The 19,975-nt window shown below is 46.8% G+C and overlaps 1 protein-coding gene across 3 annotated transcripts in view; it reads right to left on the bottom strand.

The window, feature by feature from the left end:
- Positions 1-343: 343 nt before the first annotated feature.
- HORMAD1 (HORMA domain containing 1) overlaps positions 344-19,975 on the bottom strand; it is a 326,846-nt gene continuing 307,214 nt past the window's right edge. For 2 of the 3 annotated variants that reach the window (XM_069216936.1, XM_069216938.1), the window contains one exon: positions 344-881. In XM_069216936.1, coding sequence (XP_069073037.1) covers positions 795-881 — 87 coding nt within the window. In that variant the 3' untranslated portion in view covers positions 344-794. Of the gene's footprint in view, positions 882-2,248; positions 2,357-19,975 lie in introns of those variants that run through there. The other variant, XM_069216937.1, reaches the window with a different exon arrangement.

Below are 19,975 nucleotides of genomic sequence, written 5' to 3'. Positions count from 1 at the left end.
CAAACCAATAAAAGTGACAGGTGAGACATGGGTGTGGTTAAAAGCCCAAAGAGAGATTACAACAGGGACGAAGTGATTGTGCGCTCGATCCTAAAAATGGGATGGGTAGCGACAGTGCACTAGTGTTATCTATTCTCGAAATACCCACAAAATAAAACCAACGAAGAAAACTAAACAGATCCGACACGTGATTTTGAGAAGTGGTGCAAGCAGCGGTAAATAAAGAGTACAGCCACAAAAATGCTGTGTTTGTTGGCTATTTATTGGTGACAAACATTTATGAGACAATTCTTGCCACAATTAAACTATATTGAAATTCATATTTAAAACTGTTCATGGGGAACAAAAACATGGCAGTCTTAAGCTATCTTGTGTATTAAAATGCATCACAAAAATCAGTTTGTAATCTTAGATTTCAATAAACAAACCTATTTTTCCCACTGGTCGAGAATCCGCAGATGCAAACTACCACGTAAAAGTGAGTTAGTAAATAACTTTAAAGCATGAGCTGTAATTTTAGAAGTTACAAATGCTGTTTTAGGCAGTATGCTTGAGTCGGTCATGTCACTATTGAACACAATTCATTGCATGCTGCGGATTTATGGTAGTAAGAACAGAATTATTGTTTCTTTTAACTCAATGGCTACCCTCGAAAGACTAGCAAGAACAGAAACCTTCTTCATATAGCCAAAAACAATACAATGGGGAATATAGGGTTTACTTTTGGATATGTGTATTTACTTTTAAAATAACATTTAAAAGGGTATTACATCTTGCACAACAATTAAGCATATTTAATATGGGTCTTTTGGCTCACTAAATTTCTTTCTTTTGACAACAGGCTCTTCGTCTTGGCTACATGGGATGTCCAAATTTTGGATCTACGAAGAGAAACAATTCAATAGATGAATTCACAGTTTCTCTTAAAACAGAATATACACTACCATGCTGAGTGATATTATCACTATCAGAGCATTTTAACGGTTTCCAAGCTATCATCTTTAGGTAACGACTGTGGTATCCTCATTACACATTAGCACTAGTTGTTTCACTTCTTGCCAGTGGGTAAGTGTCTGAAGGGTTACAGTGTAGTTCATGTTTTCAAACATCTACAAATGCAAAATAAATCATATATTCTAAACATGGCAAAATTCACACTGCATTCCAGCAAGGGCCTTACTCAAAACCTTGTCAAACCAGCTAATTAATATTACCTGCAATATTGTGCCCTGCACAATGTAAACATCTAATTAGGCAGTGGTTAAGATCCTTAACAACCACTGAAAATTGAAATCTGCCCCAAAGGTGATTTCAGAAACGCCCCCAAAATTAATTCTGTAATACGTAGTGTAAGTAGGTCTCATACCTAGCAGCGGCGGCTCCTCCGCGGAGGAGCATTGCCCCACTGGCTCACAGCCAGCACCTCAAAAATAAAACAATATTTTACTATAATTTTATTTTTCAGTTGAGCCAGCCTGTGCAAGGAGGGGTGGGGCTGGGGCATGGGAGGGGGAGGGGAGAGTGAGTGCACTTAACTGCACATTCTAGGCCGGCCAAGCACAGTTAGGTTTCTCCAGCCCAGCGGTTTTTGACAGCCAGGTTGGAGAAACAGCACAGACTCCCTGTGCTTGAGCGAGCGGTAAACCATCCCGCTCAGGCCAATCCCCATGCTGCTCTCATGCTTGGTAATAGCATGAGAGCAGCACAGGGGTTGCACAGGGAGTCTTTAATGCTGTCCCAAGGACTGCTAGGACTAGGGAGCAGAGGAGCACAAGACAGCTAGCAGCACCAGGGAAGTGTTTTTAAAAAATATTATTAACCCCCCCATGCGCTCCCCGCATGCTTTCCCCACCCCCTACACCACCTCACCTCTTTTAATCTGTGCCAGCTGCTGATGAGAGCTAGTCAGATTTGAACAATTTCAAAGGTTTTCTTAACATTATCTACAAACTGACTACATTTTCTTAAAAAATTAATGCACTTTTAGAAATTATTTACAACCAGCTTTCTATTAAAATAAGTCAGTACACTCATGCATGAAGAATATATCATTAATACATAATTTCCTAGCTATCGTAAAGGAAAGTTTTCAATTCTATTAAGGACGTGGAGGCAAGGATTATGCTGTTCCTTCTGTGCTTTATTAACACACAACCACAAAGAACATTAACATATAAATAAACTACCTTTCTTATGAACAACAGGAAAAGTAGAAATAAAAAACATGAACCACAACAACTAATCAATAGGCAGTTCATATTATATAGTCCTTTATCAATGTACAGTCTTCCTCTGTCTTCGTGCGACAATCGTCATGTCATCCAAGTCTCCTACTCTTGTTTAGAGATATCAGTATCTGCGGAGACAAAGGGTGTATAAATAAGATAACCACCAAGCATCTTCTACATTATTAAAACCAATACTTACAACATCACACAATCTTTTTCAAACAAATGATAATGTATTGAACAATCCTGAACAATTTCAATAGGGCAACAAGGAATTCATTACTCACTGGGAATAAAAACATCATACATCAGACTCATTGCAAAAAGCTCTTGGGTGGGAATACTGGTGTATGATCAGTTGGTGGGAATAATCCCCACCTCTGTGTCTTTAATAGAACTGAAAACTTTCCTTTATGATAGCTAGAAAATGTAGTATTCTGTCAGTACTGGAGGCGAGGATTATGCTCGTTCCAAGTTTACTCATCACCAATAAAGCCATGTTGATTGCCGGCTTAAAATAAAAGGTCTTAAAGGTGAAATTGAAGACCAGTCTGCTGCATTAAAAATGTCCTCCAAAGGGGCGTCCAGTCCAATAGCTTTGGAAGGCCTGGCGCCTCTCGCAGAATGTGCACCAAAGAGGCAGGTATCAACACCTGGTTCCTGCATTACCCATCTGACCCAGTGGGTTATGGTTGGAGAACAAACCACCTTGAAAGGCTTCCTGAGATAAATAATAATCTATCTCTCCCCTGGGTTCTCAACTCTTCCGTCATTTCCTCATTGGCTTTAATGCATCTGACAACACTAAGTTAGGGAGTGTCAGAAAAGGAGGGGTAAGAAATTATCATGGTTTGTGTTTTTATGTGCTTAGAGATGTGAAATGCTGCCTACGCTTGGGTGAAAACTCTACCTGTAATCTTCAGAGCCCGAACAGCTGAAACTCTGCGACAGGAGACTAAGCCTGGCCAATTTATCAGAGATCTCCTTCCTTGAGAGATACTGTCAGGAAATGCCTCCTTAGCGTGGTTCCCCCCTAACTTTTTGCCTTTGCTGATGCTAAGTTTTGATTGAAAGTGTGCTGGGACCCTGCTAACCAGGCCCCAGCACCAGTGTTCTTTCCCTAAACTGTACCTTTGCTTCCACAATTGGCATAGCCCTGGCACTCAGATAAGTCCCTTGTAACTGGTACCCCTGGTACCAAGGGCCCTAATGTCAGGGAAGGTCTCTAAGGGCTGCAGCATGTCTTATGCCCCCCTGGGGACCCCTCACTGAGCACATACACACTGCCTCACAGCTTGTGTGTGCTGGTGGGGAGAAAATGACTAAGTCGACATGGCACTCACGCAGAGTGCCATGCCAACCTCACACTGCCTGTGGCATAGGTAAAACACCCCTCTAGCAGGCCTTACAGCCCTAAAGCAGCGTGCGCTATACCACAGGTGAGGGCATATGTGGATGAGCACTATGCCCCTACAGTGTCTAAGCAAAACCTTAGACATTGTAAGTGCAGAGTAGCCGTAAGAGTATATGGTCTGGGAGTTTGTGAAACACAAACTCCCCAGTTCCAGACTGGCTACACTGAAAACTGGGAAGTTTGGTATCAAACTTCTAAGCACAATAAATGCACACTGATGTAAGTGCGCAATGTATTGTAACATACACCCAGAGGGCATCTTAAAGATGCCCCCTGAATACCAATCCGACTCCTAGTGCTAGGCTGACCACTTTCTGCCAGCCTGCCACACACCAGACATGTTGCTGGCCACATGGGGAGAGTGCCTTTGTCACTCTGTGGCCAGGAACAAAGCCTGTCCTGGGTGAAGGTGCCTCACACCTCCCCCTGCAGGAACTGTAACACCTGGCGGTGAGCCTCAAAGGCTCACCCCTTTTGTTACAGCGCCACAGGGCATTCCAGCTAGTGGAGATGCCCCCCCTCCGGCCACAGCCCCTTTTTTGGCGGCAAGGCTGGAGGAGATAGTGAGAAAAACAAGGAGGAGTCACCTACCAGTCAGGACAGCCCCTAAGGTGTCCTGAGCTGACCCCTGCCTTTAGAAATCCTCCATCTTAGTTTTGGAGGATTCCCCCAATAGGATTAGGGATGTGCCCCCCTCCCCACAGGGAGGAGGCACAAAGAGGGTGTAGCCACCCTCAAGGACAGTAACCATTGGTTACTGCCCTCCCAGACCTAAACACACCCCTAAATTCAGTATTTAGGGGCACCCCAGATCCCAGGAAATTAGATTCCCGCAACCTGAAGAAACAAGAAGGACTGCTGACCTACAACCCTGCAGAGAAGGAGGAAGACGACAATTGCTTTGGCCCCTGCCCTACCGGCCTGTCTCCAACTTCGAAAACCTGCAACCAGCAACCATCCGACAGGGACCAGCTACCTCTGAAGCCTCAGAGGACTGCCCTGGACTAAAGGACCAAGAAACTCCCGTGAGCAGCGGCCCTGCTCAAAACCAGCAATTCCTTTGCAACAAAGAAGCAACTTCCGAAGACTGAACGTTTCTCGCCGGATGCGTGAGATTTCACACTGTGCACCCGACGCCCCCGGCTCGAGATCCAGAGAACAAACACCACAGGGAGAACTCCCCGGCGACTGCGAGCCAGTGAGAAGCCAGAGACGACTCCCCCTGACTCCCCACAGCGATGCCTGCAGAGAGAATCCAGAGGCTCCCCCTGACCGCGACTGTCTGTAACAAGGGACCAGACACCTGGAACCAACACTGCACCCGCAGTCCCCAGGACCTGAAGGAACCGAACCTCAGTACAGGAGTGACCCCCAGACGACCCTCTGCCTAGCCCAGGTGGTGGCTGTCCCGAGAAGTCCCCCGTGCCTGTCTGCACCGCTAGAGTGACCCCCCAGGTCCCTCCATTGAAACCGATACAAAACCAGACGCCTGCTTTCCACAATGCAACTGGCCGCCCCTGTGCCACTGAGGGTGTGTTTTGTGTGCCTACTTGTTCCCCCCCCAGTGCTCTACAAAACCCCCCTGGTCTGCCCCCCAGGGCGCAGGTACTTACCTGTTGGCAGACTGGAACTGGAGCACCCCTGTTCTCTATAGGTGTTTGGGCACCTCTTTGACCTCTGCACCTTACCGGCCCTGAGCTGCTTGTGTAGTAACTTTGGAGTTGCCTTGAACCCCCAACGGTGGGCTGCCTATGCCCCAGGACTGAGACTTGTAAGTGTTTTACTTACCTCACAAAATAACCTTTACTTACCTCCCCCAGGAACTGTTGATTTGTGCACTGTGTCCACTTTCTAAAATAGCTTATTGCCATTTTTAAAAAGACTGTATATATTGCTTTTATTCAAAGTTCCTAAAGTATCTAAGTGAAGTACCTTGCATTTAAAGTGTTTACTGCAAATCTTGAACCTGTGGTTCTTAAAACAAACTATGAAAATATATTTTTCTATATAAAAACCTATTGGCCTGGAGTAAGTCTTTGAGTGTGTGTTCCTCATTTATTGCCTGTGTGTGTACAACAAATGCTTAACACTACCCTCTGTTAAGCCTACTGCTCGACCACACTACCACAAAATAGAGCATTAGAATGATCTAATTTTGCCACTATCTTACCTCTAAGGGGAACCCTTGGACTCTGTGCACACTATTTCTTACTTTGAAATAGTATATACAGAGCCAACTTCCTACAGATACTTAATAATTCGCCATGATAGGAACAGGTTTAACACAATCCCTTAGAGAATAATACACGGTTCCGGAAAAATTGATAGTCGACCGCCTGCTCAACAATTTCTGCATCAGTGTGTGTTCACTCAATAGAAGAACCTCAATGGGACCATGGCCAGATGAAATTGCTAACTGAAAGAGTTTACTGACCTGTAAGCCATGCCTTTCACTGCCATGTCTGGAAGGAAATTCAACACTGGAACAACATTGGGGCCAACGGGATCCAGGTCCTGCTGCATAACCAACCAAACCATTTGGACCAGGCCGATTAGTAACGGCATACTGTGGAAGACGCCTATACCTTTGCTAGGAGAGCGTGAGCTTGTTCTGAAAGGCCCGGGACCTGCTATTGTCTCTGGTAATCCACCACACCAAGAGGCAGAGAGTCTGTTCCATCACCAGATTGTGGGGAATTCCCTGTCGGATCTTGCAGAAGATCGGACTTTAGGGGTAGAAGGATTGGAAAATCCTAAGAAAGTTCCAGCAGAACTAGATACCATGCTTGAGATTTCCAAAAGGGGATCAACAGAACCAGGTCTGTCTTTTGCCTCCGGACTTGTGCCGACAGTCAAATGATCATAGGTAACGGGGAAACGCATACCCCTTCTCCAGACCCCAGTCTTGAATGAACGCAACCATCACCACCACCAGCAGATCTGACCTCCAGCTGAAGAACCAATCAGGTTGATGATACAGGCGAGATAAGAATAGGTCTACTGTGAAAGGATCCCATCTGCAGGTCAAGGCTAAGAAGATCCTGGGATCGAACATCCACATGCTTGCATCCTGAAGATATCTGGAGTTCCAATCTGCCATTGAACTGGAAGAACCTCCTTGTCTAAGGGCTTTCTGAGCCAGGCCGCCACTTAGGGTGCCAGTACCCATTTGGAGGACTGAGGGTGCATTAGATTGTCTGGGTCCAGCATATCACCATCTGACATGGTAGAGGCATTGGAAACTGGAAGAGAACCATCTGAGGAAGGATGCCAAGGCCTAATCTGTTCAACTTCCAATGGACTCCCACTAGGTGGTTGAGTGTTTGTTGTGGCTCCCCCAAAGGGATCAAAAGTGGGGCTTACCGGGAGGAGGGACATCCTTGGCCAGGAATACCTACTTGAACCTGTCAAACGCGTCAGTATCCAAATCATGCTTACAGTTTGCTTTGGCCTTGCCTGACTGAGTTGTTGGCAGTCCATTAGGTTATGTTCCCAAAGGAGTACCACAGCCTACCCTCTCAAACAGGGGAACAGGGCAGGACACAACCAGCCTCCGCAATGTGCTCTCATATGGCGCCACAGCATAAGACACCAACTTGTGGATGAACGCATCCGTCACTTCACAAAATTCATTGTCCAGAGGAAAGTACTGTATCTGCTCTTCCCCCATACAGGAGTTCTCCTCACCCTGCAAAGCAGGAGGTTTATGGCACTGGGATTACCAGGCGCAGCATGTCAGAAATGCAGCAAGAGGGCGTCTCTCCGGAACACCTAGTTGCCCGTACAATATCTGGGCAGGGCCTGGGTACGTGTTCTCAACCTGCGCTTCAAGCACAGTGCACTGTGTAAATTTTACAGACCCAATAAATGTGCGTCACACCGCACCATGCAAATATTTCTCACCAGATCTTACAGCCTCCTAACTAGAGTGCTCCACTTCAGGTCCAGGAAGACGATATGGCTCCGCACTTGGTTGCCCACACCGCACTTCGACTTAGGAAAAGGTCACCGGGAACACCACACCAGCTTTCTAATACTTACGGAGTGGTAAATGCTCCCACAAGGGAGAAAAATCTGTAATACTGGCACAATTTAAATGCAACAACAATAGTCACATAAAAACAGGATCAGTACAGCCATAAAAACCAGAGGAAGGTATAATAAACATTTCAAGTCCAGGCAGAGATGCAGGACTTAACCTGATGGCTGCGGAGCAGTGAAGAAATAGGGAGAATGGACACTGATAAAGGACCACCAAATATGAACTACCTATTGATTAGTTGTTGTGATTCATGTTTTTTATTTCTACTTTCCCTGGTGTTCATGGGAAAGGTATTTATATGGTAATGTTCCTTGTGGCTGCTGTGTTAATAAGGCTAAGGAAGAACAGCATAATCTTCGCCTCCGGTCCTGACATAAAATTATTGTGATGATCAACTCATTCAATTTCATGAGCATATGAAGCATTTAGTTCAAATTAGATTTTGCCAATGAGGCCTTAAGTAAAGGTTTCACAATACTTAGGGGTCTATTCACAAACTACATTTAGTAGTACGTGAAGTAGTACTACTCAAGTAACATAAAATGCTGTTTACTACTTCAGGGACAGAGATCTCCAACTCTCCTATCTTTTCTTTGTGGAGATCTCCAGGTTGCCTGAGATTTCCACATTTGTACATCTATGTTTTAGTGGTAATTGTTGAAGTGACATGGGGAGTGGCTACGAAAAGGGAAAATACTTGCTACAAAGTGGGAGGTCCATATGGAAAAGTGAGGAGGGGACAGGCAGGAACAGGCCACCACAACCACCAGCATACAAAAGAGTAAGCCTATGGCTATTGATAAACTATACTTCTATTGCTAGTAGATTACTAACGGTGACAAAAGATTAGTAACTGTACTCCAACCCAGATTGTGTTCAAGTCAAGTATCAAACATGAAAATAATAAAGCAGGGACTTAAAATAACACTCCATAGGAAGCAATATTGAATAAAATAATTTCAAAGTATATATATATATATATATATATATATATATATATATATATATATATATATATATATATATATATATATATATATCTATATCTATACACACACACTTGTATATACACTTATACATGTTTCAACAGACCTTTTCACCGAACTAGAAAGTTCACTTTATTCTTTTTGAATATATATATATATATAAACTTATTGATGGTTGCCAATAGGTAGTTATACTTAGGACTACGTTTCCATAGAAAAAGCATTTTGTGATGTGACTTGCCTATATCTTTGGCACCATTTGACGAATCTTCACTAACTTTCCCCCCAAAAAGTACAGCTGCGATTCTTGTAGCACATGCAAAGTTTTGGTGTGATCCCTCTAGTGGGGGTTGAGAAAGCAGGGGGAGGGGGTGGGGGGGGCAATAAAGTTGCATTTCCCATGTTAATTCCCATAGGATCTTTGAACAAAGCTCCAGCCCAAACCACTGTATGGAATTACACCAGATTTGGCAGAAAGCTAGCTGTCGGTGTGCAGGTTGTGCTTTTGCTTATTTGATGTAAATCTGTCCAGTAGTTTTAGAGATATTAAAGGGAAAATAAGGATAAGTTACTTACCTGTAAATCCTAGTTCTCTTCCAGGGGTATCCTCATCAAAGTCATAAACATTGAATATTCCCGCCCTTGTGCGGGGACCCCGGAGCATATATAAAATACACATATATTATCATGTGTAAAAACAGCAATGCAGGCTATAATCATAAACAGGCAAAAAATGCTTTATTTCTATTAAGTTTTCTTTTTTTTGTTTTTTTTCTTCATATTATGAAATCACAATAGAGAATAAATATCTACCCAAACCCTTAAAACTGGGCTTAGGGAAGTAAGCAGCAGTAAACACTAGAGAAAAAGAGAAAAAACTACATTGAAAAACCAATGGAGCATTCTTAGCCAATAGGCTGCATGCAGGTTAACACAGGAGAATCATAAAAACTTTGGCACCAGGCCTTTAAGACCCTGAGCACCTCCAGTATCCCACAATGCCTCAGGGGTGAAGGAAAGGTGACAGTTGGTTCACAGTTAGGTCAGTTCTTTTTTACGGTGACAATCTGTGTAACTGATTCAAAATACAGTCTGTCCTGCACTTCTAGGAGACGTGCGTCCGGGGAGGAGGGTGGGTTGTTTATGACTTTGATGAGGATACCCCTGGAAGAGAACTAGGATTTACAGGTAAGTAACTTATCCTTCTCTTCCAGGGGATCCTCATCAATAGTCATAAACATTGAATAGATTAGCAAGCCCATCCCTAAACTCTGCGGACTGTCCAATAGAAGTGCAGGAATAGATACATATTATGCAAATAAATTTCTCAGAGAGGCCTGGCCCACTTGGGCATCCGCTCTTGCATCTGAGTCTAAACAGTAATGTCTAGTAAACGTATGCACAGACTTCCATGTAGCAGCCTTACAAATCTCAGATATTGGAACATTGTTAAGGAGGGCAGCAGTAGCCGCTTTTCCCCTTGTGGAATGCGCTTTAGGCCTAGCTAGTAATTGTTTATTAGCCAGCTGGTAAGTATTAACAATACAAGAAACTATCCATCTTGATATCGTTCGTTTAGATGCTGCCTCTCCTGTCCTCAAATGACCATAATTTACAAACAAGCGGTTAGAATGTCTAATCGATTTTGTCTTATCCAGATAAAATTTCAGCACTCTTTTCAAGTCTAAGGAGTGCAATGCTTTCTCTGCCGGAGTCTCCGGATTGGGAAAGAAAGTCGGTAAAGATATAGTCTGATTGATATGGAATTCTGACACCACCTTCGGAAGGAAAGATGGGTGAGTTCGCAGAACCACTCTATTGTCATGAAAAACCGTGTACGGTTCTTTGGAAGACAAAGCCTGGATTTCGCTGACCCTCCTCGCTGAAGTAATGGCCACTAAAAAAGCCGTCTTCCACGTAAGGTGTTGTAAAGAGGCCTTATGTATAGGTTCAAAAGGAGGGCCCATAAGTTTTGACAATACTATGTTCAGTTCCCATGGAGGAGAAGGTCTCCGAATGGGCGGAAAAACTTTTTTCAAACCTTCTAAGAAATCCTCGACTACAGGTTTCGTAAGGAAGGATTCCTGAGAAGGTGACTTGCGATAGGCTGTAATGGCAGACAAATGTACCTTAATAGATGATACCTGCAGACCGGACTTTGCCAGATGAAGCAAATAGGACAGTATGACATCCTCCTGAGCCCGTATGGGATTCTGACCTTGTTGACAGCACCATATGTAGAATCTCTTCCACTTAAAAGCATAAGAACGCCGCGTGGAAGGTCGTTTGGACTCTTTCAAGATGTTCATGCACTCCTGTGAGAGCCCTAGGTGCCCATACTGCAGGAATTCAGGAGCCATGCTGTTAAGCTCAGAGAGGGTAGGTTGGGATGTAGAATCCTGCCCTCCATTCTGCTCAGAAGATCCGGTCTGCACGGCAGCCTCCTGTGAGGTTTTTCCGATAGGTTGAGGAGATCTGTGTACCAGAATTGACGGGGCCATTGTGGCGCTATGAGAATCATTCTGGTTCTGGATCTGTAAAGTTTGTTGATCACTGCCGGTATGAGGGGAATCGGCGGAAGGGCGTAGAGAAATATCCCTGACCAGTCGATCAACAGGGCATTCCCTCGAGATCCCCGACGGTAGAACCTGGATGCGAAGTCTGGGCATTTCTTGTTTACTTCGTCTGCGAAGAGATCCAGTTGAGGTCGACCCCATTGAGCGAAGATGTATTCGACGACTTCGCCGTGTAGGACCCAATCGTGTGCGTCCTCTAGGTGTCTGCTCAGGAAATCTGCTTCCACGTTTTGTTGACCTGGCAGGTGAACCGCTGTAAGCGACATTCCTCTGGCCAGGAGCCAATGCCATATCGTTTGGGACTCTCGAGATAGGGGTAGGGATCTCGTTCCCCCCTGTTTGTTCCAATAATACATCGTGGTTGTATTGTCCGTTTGTATTAGGAGAGTTTTCCCCTGAATTAGTGGTATGAAAGACTTGAGAGCCAGATGGACCGCTCTGAGTTCTAGCAGATTGATGTGGTACTGCTTTTCCTTGTCTGACCACAGGCCCTGAGCTTGAAGGGGACCCAGATGAGCCCCCCATCCCTGAAGAGACGCATCCGTTACCAGAGTGTCGGATGGAACTACCTGGTGAAACGGAGCACCTACTGACAGGTGAGGTCTGTGCATCCACCATTTCAATGACTGAAGTGCTACTGCCGGTAGTCGCACTCTGTCCTCCCAGCGACCTGTCCTTTGGCTCCAGTTGCTCTCCAATGCCTCTTGGAGGGGCCTCATGTGGAGTCTGGCATTTGGGACAATAAAAATGCATGATGCCATGGAGCCCAGCAGCGATGTCACCTGACGTGCCGTAGGTGCGTTGGCTTTCAACAGGTCCTGACACTTCCTGTCTATTGAGGATAGTCGTTCCTCCGAAGGATACACTCTTTGGAGTTCTGTGTTTATTATAGCTCCCAGGTAGTGAAGGTTCTGTGTTGGAATCAAGGTTGACTTTTGGTAATTGACCTGAAGACCTAGAGACTCGCAAACTCTGAGCACAATATCCCGATGGCTTCTCGCCTGCTCCGGAGAAGAAGCCTTCAGTAACCAGTCGTCTAGGTAGATGAATATCTTTTGTTTTCGAAGATGCGCCGCTACCACTGCCATACATTTCGAGAAGACGCGTGGGGCAGATTTCAGGCCAAATGGTAGAACTCTGAACTGATAATGCTGTAACGCTACTTGGAAGCGCAGGAATTTCCGATGTTTGGGAGCTATTGGGATGTGAAAATATGCATCCTGCAGGTCGATGGAGCACATCCAGTCTCCCCGATGTAGCTGAGGGAAAATCTGGTGAAGCGCTAGCATCCTGAACTTCTGTTTCCTTATGTATTTGTTCAGCAGCCGTAGGTCCAGAATTGGTCTGAAAACGCACTCTCGACCCTTCTTCGCCACCAGAAAATAACAGGAGTAAACCCCCTTTCCTCTGTGCGCAGGTGGAACCTTTTCTATGGCATTCTTTTGTAAGAGGGCGAGAGCCTCTTTGCGCAGCAGGCTGAGATGAGATGGATTGCATTTGGTTGGTGGCAAGTGTGGTGGAGGCTGTTTGAAAAGAAGAGAGTAGCCATTTTCTACAATATTGAGCACCCATTTGTCTCTTGTGATAGAGTGCCACTCGTGAAGATAACCTGTAATACTTCCCCCCACCGGAGTGGTGTACAGTGTCGAGGGAAGCGAGATCTCATTGTTTGGCCGGCGCTTTCGGAGTGGACTGTTGAGGTCTACTTGACCCTCGCTCCCTTGTGTTCCTTCGCTGAAAAAGAGGGCGTCTCTGCCGTTGCTGTGACCTTTGGGACCAGTGAGGGGTTTGAACCCTCTGCTGGAAAGGGCGCCTGTCATAAGGCCTATACCTCCGCCTGAAATCTTTCTTCCTTTCCAGGCCCACTGCCCTCATGGTATCCACCTCGGTCTTCATGCAAGCCATTTCCTCGTCTGCATGGGCACCAAACAGCGAGTTCCCGGCGAATGGGAGATTCAGGATGCGTTGTTGTGCTTCCTGCTTTAAACCAGTGAGTCTCAGCCAGGAAGACCTCCTTGCACAGATTCCATGTGCGTACCCATGTGCAGCTAAATCCGCCCCATCTGCCGCCACGCTGATAACCTGGTTGGATACCAGGCATCCCTCTTGCAGGATCTCTTGAAAATCTTGTCTGTCCTCTCTGGGCAATTTCTCTGTGAATCTATTGAGAGAGTCCCACAGAGAACGATCATACCTGCCCAGGAGTGCAGAAGCACTGGAGACTTTCATTGCCGAAGCCGCCGTACCGCACATCTTTCTCCCCAGAGAGTCTAGATGCCTGCTCTCTTTATCCGGGGGGACTGTGGATGATGATGCCACCGAGTGGGTCTTTCGGGCTGCGGCTAATATTACCGAGTCCGGTGGCGGATCCTTCCTGAGGAACAAAGGGTCCTGTTCGGAAGCCTTGTATTTTTTTAGAATCCTAGCCGGGGCAGATTTGAGTGTGGCTGGGGCCAGAAAAGTGTCCATGGTTGGCTGCAACAAACCAGGCACTAGAGGCAGCAGCTTTTTTGACGCTGATCTCTGTTGCAGAGTCTCAAAGATGACTGACGAGGAGGTAGATGGCTCTGGAACCTCTATGTTTAATTTCTGCGCTCCTCTTAACAGCACCTCGTTAAACGTGGTAATGTCATCCACCGGTGAGACCCTAGCAGGTGGAGAATCTGTTATGGTGGGGGAGTAACGCCCGACAGATGATCCTGACGACGACCAAGAGGGTGATCTTCTTCGTGAACGAGACCTGGATCGTCGTTGAGAACGAGACCTGTTGCGAGACGCTGTAGCAGAGCGCCCAGGCCTCGCGGTCGGTTGACGAGGAGCAGAACGAGCCCGTCCTGCCCTTGCTGTCGGCGATGGCGTTCTTTGCAGGGAGGCAGTAGGCGAGTACATTTGCGAATACTGCGAATCCGGGGAGGCCGCTGGTCTGTTAAGGCTCTCTAGCCATCTTGGAGATAGATTGATGGGCGAAACATGCCCAGATGATGCCGCTCTTGAACGAGATGAGTCGCTCGGTATGGAGACCACTGGAGATGGTGCGGCCTTGTCTGGCGTGGGGCGATGTTCTACTCCCTGCGGGACAGGTAAAACCTGTGTCGACGTCGACGGCTGTGTCGACGTCGAAGGGCGCCCCACCGGTTGCTCTTGCCTCGACGTCGAGTGTCTCGACGTAGAGTGTCTCGACGTCGAACGGCGATCTTTGGACCTCGACCTGCTCGCCGTCGTGTGCCTCGACGTGGAGCGGTGGGAGGCCGATGGCGGATGTCTCTCATGCCGTCGTGGCGATTTCGACGTCGTGTCTTTTGACGTCGGGGGCGCACAGCCTTTGGCGGCGACCGGGCACGCCGGCAATGGCTCGACGTCGATCGGCGGGCTGCCGTCGACGGAGACCTGCCCCTGCGATGGTGTTCCCTCGACGCCATCTCCTTCGACGCCGTGTGTGTCGCCTTCGACGGCGATCTATGCCGGTGAGACGGTGGTAGCGACGACGTCAACGGGGAACAAACAGGTACTTTCCTACCTGCTGACGTCGACCTAGCCATTCTCTCCTGAGAATGGCCTGCTGGTTGTCTGGGAATTGAAGAGGACGATGTTTTCTGCCTCTCATGAAGCCCATGTAGCCTGATCTTTTCTCTGTCCTTCAGAGTCCTCTTTGACATATTCTTGCAGTGCTTACAAGTGTCAGGGCAGTGACTCTGAGGCAGGCACACAATACACAGAGAGTGTGGGTCTGACTGGGCCTTCTTCTTCCCACAAGAGGGGCATTTGACAAAAAGTGAAGGCATTTTTCTGTCAACCAAGCTCAGACAAAGATGTTATCTGTCGAATGAAAAAGGAAAAAACGCTTTTTTAAAGGATTTTTCTGAGAAAAACTCAGAAAAAACTGAGAGCTCAATGCTCCAGGATCCTCTCAGAAGAAGCCGGAAAAAAGAACTGACCTAACTGTGAACCAACTGTCACCTTTCCTTCACCCCTGAGGCATGGTGGGATACTGGAGGTGCTCAGGGTCTTAAAGGCACGGTGCCAAAGTTTTTATGATTCTCCTGTGTTAACCTGCATGCAGCCTATTGGCTAAGAATGCTCCATTGGTTTTTCAATGTAGTTTTTTCTCTTTTTCTATAGTGTTTACTGCTGCTTACTTCCCTAAGCCCAGTTTTAAGGGTTTGGGTAGATATTTATTCTCTATTGTGATTTCATAATATAAAAAATAAAATAAAATAAAACTTCATAGAAATAAAGCATTTTTAGCCTGTTTATGATTATAGCCTGCATTGCTGTTTTTACACATGATAATATATGTGTATTTTATATATGCTCCGGGGTCCCCGCACAAGGGCGGGAATATTCAATGTTTATGACTATTGATGAGGATCCCCTGGAAGAGAAATGTATATATCTCTGGTCACAATAACTTTGCAAAAAAAGACAAGCTTGTGCAAGGAAATGCACAGCTCTGAATGGTTGCCAGCACTTCAAATCAGGAAGTATTGACAGCTATCTTGCAAGTCGGCTGAAGCCCCACTAAAAAAGTTTTAAAAAATAAATAAAATTTGCCAGGGTAGAGACATCCTTACCCCTTAGCTCGGGTGCTATGTTCGGAGAGGGACCTCCCCAGAGCTAAAAAGCATCCTTTAAATTTTTTTACTGCAAAATCACGACAGCACTGTAAATTTACTAGATTTTTTTTTTTTTTTTTAAACACAAGCGCAGGCTCCCCTGCTTTTTTTTTTTTTAATAAGTCCCTGGGTGGGCCAGTTGACAGCTGCTGCCAAGCCAATACACCAGTTATAGGTAACTCAAGTAACTATAACTTTCATACTTGCCATGCACAGTTATGTCATCAAAGCTATAATTTCAGTTGTCATATGTTATCAATGATGTCAAAGAACATGTCATGATGTTGTAACATGTGAGCTCATAAACAGTGCATGGTGAAGGCACATACTAGTGAGTTAACTATAATTGGTGAATTATGGTGTTTTTTGGTTTAAATTGCTACATTTAACTTGCTTTTTCACCTAGCAGTAAGGTCACTTAAAACCTTTGTTTTTTCAGTTAATTTCTAGGGTGTTTTAAATGTTAAGTAAGATTTTATTACAATACCTAACTATGCCAATCCCACCCTGTGCATCGCCTTCGGTGGTGCTCTGTGTGGGGTTGGCTGCAGGGCCTGGCCGCAGGGTCAGGCTTTCTGCCCAAGCCCCTCCACCCGCCAACCTCACACTGCACGTAGCCTCACCATGCATGGCATGGGGTTGGCCGCAGGGCCTGGCCTGCAGCTAGGCCCCTGTCCACCCTACTAACCCCCCCCCCCTCGCTTGGGTGACCTGCTGGATTATGGCACCTCAGAAAAAAACATCTTTAATTTGCCCACATGTGGGGGTCTCTCTCAGACCCCCATACAACTACCAGGGTGTCAGGGTTCCCATACCGCCTTAAATCTTTTGTTTTTCATTTTTGGGACAGGGGGAATGAATCCCTGAGTCCACTAATGGCAGCTGCTACATTTGTGTTTAAGTTTCAGCTGACCAATCACAGAGCAAACTCCTCCAGGACTCTAAGGAACCTTTCACTGTCATGACCAGCTCTCATCCACTCTGTTGTCCAGCTGCTGTTGCGACCCGTGCACCAGTCCGGTGGAACCCAAGGGCAGATTCCGGACAAGAAGAACCTGAAAAAGAAGGGGAAAGTACGGGGAAGGTTGGGAGGTGGGGATTCTTTGGACACTGGTTTGAATAGGTTCTTATATGTAAGAGGAGGAAGGGGAGGAGAACAATGCACATCCTGGCATGTCCAGAGATATGGGTCAAAACATGTTGTTGTTTCATTGTTCCTTATCCAGGGAGGGTGGTTAAGTAGGGGTTTTGTTTTGCAATTTGTTTTGGGGTAACGTTCTGGAGACACTGGAAATGACAAAACGGACGCTTTTAGGGCTCGCTTTGCAAATGTTAACATAAGATGGCTGTACTTAAATTGACCCTCCTTACATGGAATTTGCGAAGGCTGGGGTCCTACTAAAAACAATATAGAGTGTACAACCTGCAGAGGAGGGGAGCAGTGGATATAGCCTGTCTACAGGAGACCCACCTTACTGATCAAGAAGCCACTAAAGTGGCTAAGAAATGGATGGGCAAGTGTATTATGCTAATTACTCCTCTTATTCTCAGGGGTGGCGGTCTGGTTTGCACCAGGTGTCCCATACATGGAAGCAGATGTGGAAGGTAGATACGTGTGTGTGTGTGTGTGTGTGTGTGTGTGTGTGTATTTTAATTGTATTGTAGATGGGGATTTAGACCGTCATCCACCTAAACACAACACTAAGACACATATGACAACACAGTTAGGTGAAGGTATGTCACACATGTCCCTCTACGATGTGGGAGGGAAAAACACCCATGGAGATGAGAATTTACCTGTAACTCCATTAAGCATGGTACATTTAGTAGACTAGACAGAATACTGATCTCCGATGAGCTGGCTCCAGGGGTGCACAGGGCAGAGCACCTTTACCATTATTTGTCAGACCACACACCGGTGCTCACTGCCTTCGAATGGGGGAGGGTGTGAGGTCACCTAGTGCGTGGAGGTTCCCCATTGACATACTGCATGATACCCAGGGTCGAGAGATTTCAGCTGAGGGACTACAATGCTACTTTGCAGAGAACTCACAGGGGACGCGCTCTTAAGCCACAGAGTGGGAGGACCTGAAGGCAGTTATGCAGGGAGAGATGCATAGGCCTCTCTTATGGGGTGCATAGGACCTTACAGAAAGAACTCCCCACAAGGAGGAATTATTGGCAGCCTTGCAGAAGGGGCACAGTAGGGAGGAGAAGAGACCACGATACAGAGACAGATAATAGAGGTGAGGGATAGGCTCGAGCAGTCATACAGGCAATTATTGCATAGAGAGGGGGAATAGCTCAGGGCGTCTCCTTGCTTGGATTCTACACAGGGAATTGCCACACCATACCATAATGCACCTCAGAACCCCATACATACATTTAGGGATCACTTACAACCGGTATATACTAGTCACTTGTCGTGGAGCTGTGGTAGGTACGGAGGTTCCTAGCGGGTCTGGAGGTTCCACGACTGAGGGAAGAGGGGATAAGGGATTTGGAGGCTTACCAGAAAGAAACAATCCAGGGACTGATGGATTTCCAGTTGAATTTTACCACACATACACAGCCGATATATAAATAATACCTGTTGGAGGTTTATAAGGAAGCTGGGGACAAAAGGATATTGCCTCCATCTATGAGAGAGGGGTATATCACAATGATTCCAAAACCAGGGACGGACACCTTGGATGTCCCTCCTCGTACAGACCGATTACAATGATAAATACTGATGTCAAGATACTATGTAAGTTGCTGGCGAACCGTCTTTGGCTGGTAATGACAGAATTGGTACATGTAGACCAGTGCGGATTCAGGCCCGGTAGAAATACCACCATGAACCTGAGGCACATCATTCATGTGTGTATGAGACGGCTGGACCCCCTGAAGACTTAGTGGTGGTGTCTTTGGATATAGCCTAAGCCTTTGATACAGTAGATTGGAGATACATACAGGGAGTCCTAGATTCAATGGGATTTGGACCATGCTTCGGAGCCTGGATTTAACTCCTATATACTGAGCCTATGCTCAGAGTCAAACTTAGGTGGTCATTCCGACCTCGGCGGTCTTTCTTCCAGACCGCTGAAGCCGGGGGAGACAGAATACCGCCATTGCCGGCGGTATTCATGCCTCCCTATTCCGACATTTCGGCTGGCCCAGCGGACGGTAACAGCGTTACCGTCCGCTGGCCCAGCGGAAATGGCACATCAACATTGCCGCCGGCTCGTAATAGAGCCGGCGGCAATGTTGATGTGCAGCGGGTGCAGTAGCACCCGTCGCGCATTTCTCGGGCAGTGAAATGCGCAACGGGGCTATGCCTGGGGGCCCCTGCACTGCCCATGCCAAGTGCATGGGCAGTGCAGGGGCCCCCAGGGGCCCCTTGCGTCCCCTTACCGCCAGCCTTTCCATGGCGGTGTCTACCGCCACGGACAGGCTGGCGGTCGGGGACTCATAATCCCCAGGGCAGCGGTGCTTGCACCGCTGCCTTGGGGATTATGCCCGCCAGGCGGAAACCTGGCGGGAAAATGGAGGGGCCGGCAGTATGGCCGTGGCTTTTGCGCCACGGTCATACTTGCTGGCGGGACACCGCCAGCCTGTTGGCAGTGTTCCCGCCAGCAAACCGCCGGCCGCCAGGGTCGGAATGACCCCCTTAGTGTCTATGCTCAGATCCAATCCCTGTAGGCAGGGGGACAAGGCAAGGGTGTTCGTTGTCCCCATTGCTCTTTGTGCTGGCGATGGAGCCTCCAGCAATACAGCTTTGCTAGCAACTGCTGAGCTGGGGAATTGTGGAGGGCGACACGACTCACCTGGTGTCCCTATATGCCGATAATGTATTTTATCTGCGATCGCCTGGCGAGTTGCTGCCCATATTGCTCCAATATTTGATAATTTTTGGGGACATAACAGGACTATGAATTAATCACACTAAATTCCTGATGTTCCGGCTGCAACACTTAGCGCAGGAGGACCCAAGTACACTGCCGTGGCTCCCACTGCAGTAGAAAACGGATAGGTTTAGGTACTTGGGGGTGATCGTAGCCTCTAACCCCCCAACAACAAATGCACCACAATGTGGACAAAATGACTGAGGGGCTTGATGCGTCAGTACAGTTC

The sequence above is a fragment of the Pleurodeles waltl genome, chromosome 12 (assembly GCF_031143425.1).
Source record: "Pleurodeles waltl isolate 20211129_DDA chromosome 12, aPleWal1.hap1.20221129, whole genome shotgun sequence".
Taxonomy (NCBI): domain Eukaryota; kingdom Metazoa; phylum Chordata; class Amphibia; order Caudata; family Salamandridae; genus Pleurodeles; species Pleurodeles waltl.
The sequence above is the reverse complement of the archived record's forward strand: the minus strand, read 5'-3'. Positions and strand labels throughout refer to the sequence as shown.